The sequence below is a fragment of the Falco rusticolus genome, chromosome 9 (assembly GCF_015220075.1).
Source record: "Falco rusticolus isolate bFalRus1 chromosome 9, bFalRus1.pri, whole genome shotgun sequence".
In the NCBI taxonomy this organism is placed as follows: domain Eukaryota; kingdom Metazoa; phylum Chordata; class Aves; order Falconiformes; family Falconidae; genus Falco; species Falco rusticolus.
Window position 1 is genome coordinate 49,331,533 of NC_051195.1, and position 10,950 is coordinate 49,342,482.

The 10,950-nt window shown below is 41.2% G+C and overlaps 1 protein-coding gene across 1 annotated transcript in view; it reads left to right on the forward strand.

Annotated features, from left to right (window-relative positions):
• MED27 (mediator complex subunit 27) overlaps nucleotides 1-8,098 on the forward strand; it is a 94,105-nt gene extending 86,007 nt beyond the window's left edge. The window contains exons 7-8 of the mRNA XM_037400171.1: nucleotides 4,928-5,005; nucleotides 7,601-8,098. Of these exons, the coding sequence (XP_037256068.1) occupies nucleotides 4,928-5,005; nucleotides 7,601-7,735 (213 nt within the window). The 3' untranslated portion in view covers nucleotides 7,736-8,098. The remainder of the gene's footprint in view (nucleotides 1-4,927; nucleotides 5,006-7,600) is intronic.
• Nucleotides 8,099-10,950: the final 2,852 nt, after the last annotated feature.

Genomic DNA, 10,950 nt, shown 5'->3' on the forward strand with positions numbered 1-10,950 from the left:
AACAGAATTTTTATGATCCAGTCCAAATAAGCAGAACAAGTGAAAAAAACCCTCTGTGAGCTCTGAAAACAAGTGATAAATTTTATGCCTCAGACTAGTGAATTGGGAGTGAGGAAGGGTTTGTAAAGGATTTGTGTGGAGTTCATCAGTGCCTGTTCATAGAGGCACCATCTGTCATCCTTCCAAGTGCCTCTTGGGCACCAGGTTCTGTGCACCAGATTCCCTCCAGAGAGATTCAGATGTGTTCCTGGAGAGAAGATTGAGTAATGGCAATCTTTGGAAACGAACAAAGGCACTCATTTCCACACAATAAAAGGTCTAAACACTAATAAAATAACAGCCCTGTTCCCACACTTTTTTTTCTTTTAGTGCTGTGATCATCCTCGAGAACTCATTGCTACAGGCTACTGTTAAGGCCATGAACTTAGCAGGGTTTTAAAAAAAAACAAAAAACAAAAAACAAAAAAAACCAAACAAAACCCAGAAAACTTCCAGGGGATTTAGAGAATCCCTTTATATTAGATGGAGTTGTCAGTGCCATACTTGAGGGAATAAACTAATAAGTAAGTGGCAAGGAAAGTTATGACTCTTAAAGGAAGTTTTGCACCTATTTTTGCAAAGCATATTTACTGGCAGCAAGATAAGGTAGGAGAGACATCTTCTATAATGTAGTCGTGTGATGTTTGTATTTTTATGGTTTAGTTTTTATGCCCTGTAGCTTCATATGTTTATGGACCATACGTAGTCTATGGTGGGGAAAAACTGCCATAGGTGTTTGCTTTCGTGCCCCTTATTCCAGTTAGAGGAAGCACTTGTTCAGCTTCCTCAGCCTGTGAATTGTAGAATGCTGGTTGTTTGGGTTTCTTTTAAATGAATTTTCAGTTTGGGGAATGCTATGTGACTAACAAGTATCATCAGGGCCCAATAATGCCGTTTTTTTTGGATGTGTCACCTTTGGAAAGCACTTTTCAGCAGAGCAGTACCATCAAGTGGGTAAAGGCATTCTCTAGAAATGAGTGCTGCTGGCTCGGTTGAGACAGATAACAGCAGCTTTGTTTTCAGCTTGCCCCTGGGTGCTGGTCTCATGAGCTATTTATAACTTGACGGAGCAGGCAGCTGCGAGAGGGGAGTCGGGAGCCCCCAGCCCTCCGGTGCCGCAGAGCAGCAGCGTGGGTGCAGCAGGTGGCTTCTTGCCACGGCCGGTGACCAGGCAGCCCCGCTCGCCTGCTTGTTCGCCAAGAGTGACAAGTACATAGGATTTAATTTGCACAACGTCGCAACAAAGATTAGGTTCGATCCGTATCAGTCTGGTTTGTATTCCTGATGTGTACGGTGCCCCGGATGGGGGAACAGAGGTGCATGTAAGAAGTCCATGGTTGTAGTCAACTTGAATTTGGAAGCAAAAAGGAAGAGGAAAAAAAAATCTCAGGCAATATAATTAGCTGTTAACAAGAAGGGAAGTTTTCTTGTTCAAATTGAGTCTCTTTGCCAGATTCCCACCCGCCTCCCATGTAACTGAAGTCTCTTTTGCTCCGTGTCAAAGTGCTTAGTTAAACAATAGCTATTTTATTTAGCAAAATTATGTGTCAGGAGATTGCCTTGTCTTGCCTTTTTTGGGGACAAAAACTCTTTTCAGTATATGAATTGTGAAATACTGAGCTTTTCTGCAAAGTCTCTTGAAAATCTATTTCAGGGTCCAGAGCAACAGCTATCCCAATCAGTGTGTGCTCTCCTGAATATGTTCCCATCTAAAAAGAGGCAGGGAAATTAGAAAGTGACTGATAACTTAGATAGCAGTAGGTAAAATAGAGCAATAAAAGTGAAGTTAATAAAATAAAACTCCAAAATGTACAAGATGTCATCCTCCATCCAGAATAAATTAGTTTGTGATTCCAGCTTGGCTGGAAGAAAGAGCGTGTCCCTTAAGCGAGCTGGCGCATATGCAGTTTGTTTTGCTTTGCTTTGGTGTGGAATTGTATCGCCATTAGTAAAGCTGAGTATTGATTTTTTTTTTTATTATTATTTTTTTTATCTTTTTTCCCCCTCCTCTTTTCTTCCCCCCCGCCCCTCTCTTTTTTAATCTTGGCCAGTTTGTGCCCTCTTTCATCATCTCTGTTATCTTGGGGGGGTTAATTCTTCCTTCACTCCCGTGCACTGGCCAGTTTATCATTTGTCCAGCTCTTTTCTGTTTGACATCATGTTCTCTGCTGGGCTGAGGGGGGGGGGGTGTCATTCCCCTAATCCTCTTCCTCAGATTTGACACCTACTTTGATCTTTTTTGGAAGCACTTTATTAGCACTTGCTTATGGTAGAAATCGCCTCCTTTTTGTTCAGAAAACATTATTAGTGTTCTAGCAATGCTGGGATGGCTTTTATCTCCCTGTGGAATCTCATTAGCTTTACATTACAATAGGAACAGCATATGTGCAACTTTGCCAAAGTGGCCAGTCAATTTAAATTTGTTAATAGCAGAATTTTTTTTTAAGCAACTTTCTTCAGTGCCAACAGAAAGCAACTTTGTTTTTCAGGAAAAAAAATATTACAGTTTGTTAGAAGTAGAAATATAGCAGAAGGAGAGCGGCTGCTCATAAATATCTTCAGAACTTTCTATTCTTTGACATGTCTGGTACTATCCTATAAAAGCACCATCTTAAAAGAAAAAAAAAATCACGTAGTAGGGCTTGGATTATAGTCATTTCTGAACACTACATGAGATGTGTTTAAAAGAAATTACTGATTTGACTTATGCTGTGCTAATAATGCACAGTTAATCATGTTGTTTCTGATTTTTTTTTTTCCTATGGTAACATGTAAGTGGCTTAAGCACGCTGAGGTCCATTTTGTGAATATTTTTGCAAACTCACCAGAATGTGCATGGTCCCAAAAGTTTTCCCTGCCAAATGTCAGAATCACATGTCCTTATTCACACTGAATGGGGCTGCTTTTGGAGTTAGTTGTGTACGAATGATGGGGAACAGAATTTGTTTCTAAAATTGTAGTACAACTTAAACTGGATTCAGTGTAGGCCAGACTGATTTGATGTAGTGTTGTGCGGAGGAAGTTTGTATGGTGTGAATTAGAGCCTGTCTGTACATGGATTTATTCAGGAATATATCTTTTACAGCTTCACCTCCCTGAATAGCTTCAAGCATGAGCCTCTTTCTCCAGTGAAAGTTTGAGTGCTTCAGCACAATTCACATTGCTGAATTAGACTGACTACAAATCGGGAACAAGTGGAGTTAGCTGGGAATAGCAATTGTAATTTCCGTTCACACTTCGTCTTAGTCAAAATGTCCTGTAGTATATGGACAAACCCTGAGAAGAGCACTACTTCTCCACGTTAAAACTAGAAAATACAATTTAATCACTAACTAGACAAGGACGTTGTTTGTTGGAAGCTTTGATATTACCAATGAGGACCATTAATGGATTTACAAGATGTGAAAGAGCTCTTGGGGTTGTGTTGTTTCGAGTTCTTTAGTAGTCCAGCTCAAAGAATTTTGCCAATAATTTCTACATTGAGCCTAGAACTTCTGAGTTCTGGGCAACGAGTTGTTGACTGGGCTAGTAACTTGGGAAGCCTGACAGGCTCAGTACTATTAGTGAATTGTATCACGGCTGTCAGAAACTGTCCCCTTCCAGAATAATTGAAAAATAGTAATAATTAAAAAAAAAAAAAGCAACAAACAAACAAACACACACCTACCCAAAACTCTACCGAAGCATTAGTTCTCCCAATTTTTCTTTGACTATTCTTGTTATTATAAATCGATATTTTATATGTATCGTGTCTAGCAGTAATTCCCAGATGTAAGATCTTGTTAAGGCCCCATCTTGGAAATTAAAAAGCTTTCTATCAGAAATCTTTCAGTAGTGCAAGTATTTATCAAGCATAATCATGTTAATCGATTCCTGGTTTCAGAGGAAATGAAACAGAGCTCGAAGCCTGTTTGTTCAATGTAAGCAAACTGAAGTAGGACTATAAGAGTTAAATATTTTAAGGTTTCCCATTTATCTCCCAAATCTCCCAAAAAATGGAGAGGAGCATACTAATATTTTTCTGTTAAAATGCATTTTCAAATTGAGGTATTTTATTGTGGTGGTTTGGAATTATTTTTTTTAAATAAAACAGACCAAAATCAAAGCATTGAGTTTTTTGGAAGTCATAACCCTTATGCTGATATGTTAGTTTTCCAGAAGTATTTAATTTAGCTACATTATTGACAATGATTTTTCTTTTGTTGAGCAAATCTGCATAGGTTGAGAGAATATATTGTCTATAGAAATGCCCAAAGCAAATAATGAGAACGTAAGAAGAGAGGACCGAAGTGCTTTCCTCTGACATGGTTTGCTTAGTGACTTTGCTTCTTTGTGATTTCACAGAATACATGGGATTTTAATCACAGAAGCATAGATTCTGCTCTTACGCTGTAGGTATGTGAAAGTTAGGCAAATTATTTGTTATGGATGCTTCTATTTTATGTGGTACAGGAGATTATTTTTTTCCTTTTTATGGCTGGGTTGGTAGTCCAAAGTGGGAAGAGAAGCATTTTAGTTCAGTGTTGTTCCATGTGGCATAGAGCTGGATGCCTTCCTCATCACTTGGCTCACATTAGCCACTGGTTTAGATTCTTCTACCACGCTATTAGGTTTTATTATGTTTATGAACTTCCAAAGGTGTGTTTGATTTTACTGTGTGCATACAGTTATTTATCACGATTGCTTCAGCTGATTCTTGTGTGACATTGGCAGAGGGAATGGAAACTAGCTGGCAAAAGCTACCCAAAATTACTTTGAGAATGTCTTCACAGTCATGTAATCCTTGGTTTGGACATCCCTGTGGAATATAGTGTTTTCCTGCAGATAAACACTGCTTTGTCCGAAATACAGAATGAATAAGGGTGTGTTCTCCTTTTGCCTGATGCAGGTGACAGATCATGCGACCACTGCCCTATTGCACTACCAGCTGCCTCAGATGCCAGATGTGGTAGTTAGATCGTTCATGGTAAGTGTATTGGAAAATACATTTTTCCACGTAGACTTCAGCATGCTTGCAGTGATTGACATCAGGCAGTTCCGATGCAGTTGCAGTTTCCCCTGTTTAAACAAGCTTGGCAGTAGAGCTTGACTGTAGTTCTTTGTATCCCATACCTGGACAAGGATGAAGAGCTCGTTCTGATTACCCTGGGGTAATTGGTGTTGGAAGACTGAGCTGTACACGATTCTTCTGTCACAGGTCTCACTATTAGCTTGATGATTCCAATTTGCAAAGCTGGGCTGGCTCATCTCTAAAGGCAGTTGGAAAAACTCTCTCAGCCAAATTCTTTGTTATGGCCCAGCTCTTCCACACTGTTTGTGCTGTACAGGGAGTTGAGTTGTGGACATAGACAGTCTGCTCCGCTGGAAGCTCCCCGGTAAGAAGAAATTCCCTGTTAGTGTGTTCCAGCTGAGGCAGCTTGCTTGTCAGCTTGCCCAGTATGAAGTGAGGTGCGTTAGTTGGAGAAGGATGGGAGGCAGCAACACAATGGGGGAGAGTCCATTTTGCTGTGTCTGCTCTCAGCCCAAACGTTGTTCCTGAGGAACTGCTGGTCCTCACCCAGGACAACAGCAGGTGGTTTTGAGAACTGAGGAAAGGCTTCCTGAACTATTCAGCTGTTTTCTTACCGAATAAAGTTAATCAAATACTACCCTACCTTGATAGGCAGATTCAAGTTTATTGCCTTTAGTTCAGTTTGTATTTAGAACTGTATTTGTGAAATAAACTTGCGTATAAGCAGCCCTGTTAACCAGAGGGTGAGAACAAGGGTTTATGATTTGGAATTCCTCCTACCAGGATGAATTTTGGCAGCGGAGACTTGCTGTTCTCTCTGCTGCGGCCTCCCAGAGAGGTTTCCTCTGCAATCCAGACTTTTCCCTTCATTTACGTCCATTCCGTTAGCCCTTCACCTGGAGCAATAGAATTGAGACCTGTGGAAACAAACATCTCATGTTGCCATTCACGGTATTTAAGTGTGTACAGGAGCACTGGTTCTTTTTACATCTTAAATTCCCACTGTGTAATTTCAGAACAGTCAGGCTCCCTTACTTGCTGTGCTGGCTTGTTTGTTTAGTAAAAAGGCCGCTAAGATGAGAGATTTGCAAAGGGCTTTTCTCTTGGAGTGTATCTTAAAATAATAGGGTTTGAAAGGTGAAAGCAACTTCTACTGGTCAAATCCATGTTCGACATGTTTCTGAAAATTAATGTTTAATAAAATGGGTAGCACATTTGTTTAAGCCCTGGACCTGCCTTATTGATTTGATAAAACACTACTAAAACTTTTATGAAAGCAAAACCAGATGTACACCAGGAGCATCAATATGTTGCTCCTTTCACATGTCAGTTGTTCAATCCACGTGACAGGGTGTAGCAAAGCCCTAATTTTCTGATGGGAATAAAGAACGCATCTGGCTTGTTGGGTTTTTTTTTTTTTCCCCCTGTCAACAGGTGTCTCAAGTGCACAATTTAACTTCATTTACCTATTTTTGTATTATGGTTCAGAAAATTCGATTTCTCTGTAGTGCAAGCAAAGCCCATCCAAACTGAAGTAAATAACAGCAATTTACTTGTAGTGTTCTGTTGCCCTTGTCTCCATATTTACTGCTAAACCCAGAGAAGATCTAGTTCTTTGGGAGGAGAGTTATTGACAGCCAAAAGTTTGGTTGCTATAGAGAAGGCTCTGATGAAGATGGAAGGATTTGTTTCAATAAACTCATCTGACCTCTTCTTCAGAGAACAATTTTCTCTTATCGATGTAATTCAATAGGACTTTAAATGACAAGATTCATGTGCATCCTTCACAGTATAAATCTGCTGGTCTAGGTGGTTTTTAGTTGCGTATCTCCTTGAGTTGAGAATTGAGTTATGTAGTGCTCATGGCTATGTATGACAATGGGAACCATCTACTTCAGAGGCAGGAGCTTTACCTAGGAACACCTGAACTTACTCTGTGGTGTTCAGCACTAGCCTTTTTTTTAAAAAAAAATATTTATTTATTTTATCTATCTATCAGTGTAATCAGATTTAAAATGGTACAGTATTTTTATGACCAACGAGTATTGATTTTCAAATTGCATTAGAGAGGAAGTTAGTTAGCTTGCCGTGAAGATCCTTCTGTCTTCAGCTGTGAAGAGTTCAGACTGTTGCAGTGTGATTGCAGCAGGGGTGTGATAGATGATCATAGGAAGAGACAAACCAATATTCGGTTGAAGAAGGTACCGATCAAGAACAATTATATTCCAGTAAAAGTATGAGGAGCATTAAAATACTTGCCTTCTGTCATGACTCTCTAGCTGCAAATGCCTCCTGCCCAGAGCACATGAATTTCTACTGACAAATTTGCTTAAGTGACTAGAAAAGCAAAAGATGATTAATAAAGTGGGAATTCAGCTATACAGTGACCTTGTAATCTTCAGCGTGTTTCTGTTTATAAAATCACTGTATACCTCACTGGGGCCTCACCAAAGTACATTCTCTGTCCTTGCTATCACTGTTTGACAAGAATGATGACAAAGGGGAACGTCTGTATCCAGTTTTCTGAATTTCTCTCCCTTTTCCTTTTAGACCTGGTTAAGAAGTTACATAAAGCTGTTCCAGGCTCCATGCCAGCGCTGCGGAAAGTTTCTGCAGGATGGCCTGCCACCCACGTGGAGGGATTTCCGAACACTTGAAGCTTTTCATGATACTTGCAGGCAATAGTAGCCCAGCCGTTGGTAACACGAGTGAACAATCAGTTGGGCTTGGAGTAGAGCTGATGGTTTCATGGGTGGTTCCGTTCCTGAACCTTTCGTCCTGTGCTAAGTAGGGAGGTTGTGCTGGTAACATTTGACTCTTTTCAGCCTGCAAGGCACATGTCAGACTGATGCATTTTGGAGAACACGGTAAGAAGCTGTGTATGATTGCTTGATGCTTCCGAGCTGAAGTGATGTGTCTGGGGAGGTCTGGCAGTGATCATCGTTATTGTAAACCTTAATGAAAATATCTGTGTACAGTTTGCGCTTGGTGACAGAGTTTGCAATGTGGAAGACTTTTATAAGCTCAAAATAAATTTTGTATTCCAGAGTTTGTGCTATATATTTCATTATTTGATCAACAAAATCCTTGGGTTTGCTGTGGATTTTTCAATGCTGCTCTTTTTTCTTTTTCTTTTTTTCTTTTTTTTTTTTTTTTTTTTTTTTAGAAATACTGGAAACATTTAAACATGCATGCTGATGTGATGGGGGTGGTTGTTGCAAGGCTTCTTATCTGACTGCTGGGTTTTTTTTCTGGAAGAGATTATGGCATTGATTAAACATGGAATTTCAAAGGCCTGTGGCAGCTTGGAAGATGCAGTGTACTTTCTAAAGCAGGGGGAAACAGATGTTTCCCTTTACTAAAATTGTAATGAAAAATGCTAGCAAAATCTGTGTGTATTAAGTGGTTAGAAAATGTGTGATGAGCAGTGACAGTGTGTATAATTCATCATGGTTCAGAAATGAAAGTAGTAAAACAATTCAGCCCTAAACACAGCTTCTGCAGTGCAGAGATGTACAGCATGTTTCCTAAATGATTTAAAATGTACATGCAACATGCCAGCGAAGAGGAAGATCCCTCCCAGGAACAGTTGCACTTGGGATAGGTGGGAGTATTCGGCTTCTGCGAGCCTCAGCCATCATTATCTTCGCCTAAAGACGGGAAGGTCCCTAGTCCCATCCCAGCTGAACTCTCGCTGCCCTGGGGCTGGAGCAGGTTAAGTGTCTTCTCTGGTATTTTCTTGAGGCCTGTGAGTTTCATCTGTCATCTCCTCACAGCCAGTTTGATTGATTCTGCTGTCATTCCCACTAGCACACTCTTGTTTCTTTTACAAGCCACAAAGGCTTGGGTAATAAGGTTGCTTTTGGGAGCTGGTAAGGGGAGGTCTGGAGGAGCTTTGTCACTCAGTTAATTTTCAAATAAATCGACGCTAAGGTACAGTGCTGCAGGCTAATTTTTGAGCTTCCTTCTGCCTGTGTGAAAAGCTTCTGTGGCAGAAAGGAAAAATGCTCGTCTCGGAGGCTTTGGCAGTGGCAAAGTTTGGTTTGGTTTTCAGCAAGGAACGCTGGGTGAAGTTAATCAGATTTAGTATAGAGAAGGGGATAGGGAGGACACAAAAATGGGGCAGGAAGGGGAGGGACCCTTTTTTTGGCAGCTGATTGAAATAAGGGGTTCAGAGACTTTAAAGCACTTGTTTAATTTAATTTGACTCTACAGCATTTATGAAACAACCTGTTCCTTAGCTGTGGAAGCTGAAAAATGAAGAAGCTTGAGTATCACCCTGTATTTGCATGATACTAAGTTAACTGTGTTTGCTGGTAACGTAAAAGACTGAGCTCCCAAAGGCAGCAGCTTCTTCCTGCGAGGACAGCGTGTGATGTGGGAATTTCAGCTTTCTGGCTGTAGAAATCTGTGCAAGACTGGCTCATATAAAAGAGGAACTTGAAAGAAAATACGTGTTCGTGACTTCCTTTGGAGATGCAACATTGTGTATGAAGAATGAGCATATTCTTCTTTGAGGGTGTTGGTAAGTGAGATCTGATGCCTTTTTTTTTTCCAACTTGTTTTGGTTATTCCTAATCACCAAACAGGTGCATTGCCGTAGCAGTGGGATAATGGCCATTTCACACCCAGCTGCAGTGAAGTTACCTACTGAAAACTTTCCGCACTATTATCTGACCCAAGTAGCCTTCTCAGTACAAAGATCACCCAAGACAGAACAGTGTGTGCATCTTGGATGAGAGAGCGCCTTGTAAATAAGCAGCACTGCTACCTGTCCTGTTACTGTGCTAATTAAAGCCCTGGGTTTCTGATAGTGTAAGCATTTTTTTTAATTAATAAAAAGGTCATAATATGATATCCAACCTGCTTCAGGCACTGCTGTCTGCTCCGTTCTGTTTATACTTAAATAATGGTGTAGAACGCAAATCCTGAAGTTCACAGAAGTAGTTTATGTGGAATCGTGTCTTGGCACTTGGAGATAATTAGTTGCAGAAAACAGCATCAGCCAGTCTTTGTGTTAATTGAGCCTGAAATTTTAAACCTGTAATTGGCGAGCCGGATGAAGAGGCATGAAATTCACTTGTAGGTACCTCAGAACAGAAATACTTGCCTTACAGAAGCGCCACGCAAACGCGTTTGTCACGTTCCTTCCCCCAGAAAGCTGCGGCAGAGGGAGCCTTCCCCCTCGCAGAGGCCCTGGCAGCAGCGCTGGTTTCTGTCCCTGCAAGTCCTCAGTGCAACAGGGTGGAATATTTCCATTTGGGGGAGTGGAATTTAACTGTCTAAATTCTAAAGCCTCCGAACTTCAGCGGTCTGGATGCAGTATGTGCGTGTCTCTGCTTCCTGCCCTGAAGCTCCGAGTGCTCGCGGCCGGTGCCGGATCGCCACGGCGAGGTGGGATTCCAAGGCAAGCAGGATGCCTTGGAACGCCGAGTTTTGTGTGTGAGGAACAGAAACCGGGAGATCTCTTCTGGCTAAAAAGCTATTCTCACAATACAGTGTTTTGGTGTTCTTCTTCCTCAGCTTTGCAGCTTGGGTACTGGGTGTCACTATTTTTCTTTTCCACCCTTGGTTAAAAGGGATGGGTGACAAAAGCGGTTTAATTGCAGGGTGAGCGACCTTGTGTTTTTTTAATCATTGGAGTTTGTTGCAGCTTAGAAAACAGCTCAGATCTAAGGCACACAGCAAGGACCATGATCCCTAAGGAGGAGTTGGCTCTCACCTCTTCTACAGCACCTTCCAGAACTGCATTTCTCCTGGTACCTATTTCTGCAAGGCAAGCGCCGCTGCAGAGTGAGTGGCAGCCCGATGGAACAGAGAGAAAAGGAAACTAATCTACATGCAGAGACAACAGTGCTGCTTTTAGTGGCTCAGGTGGTCTGTGTTACAGAGCTGCATCG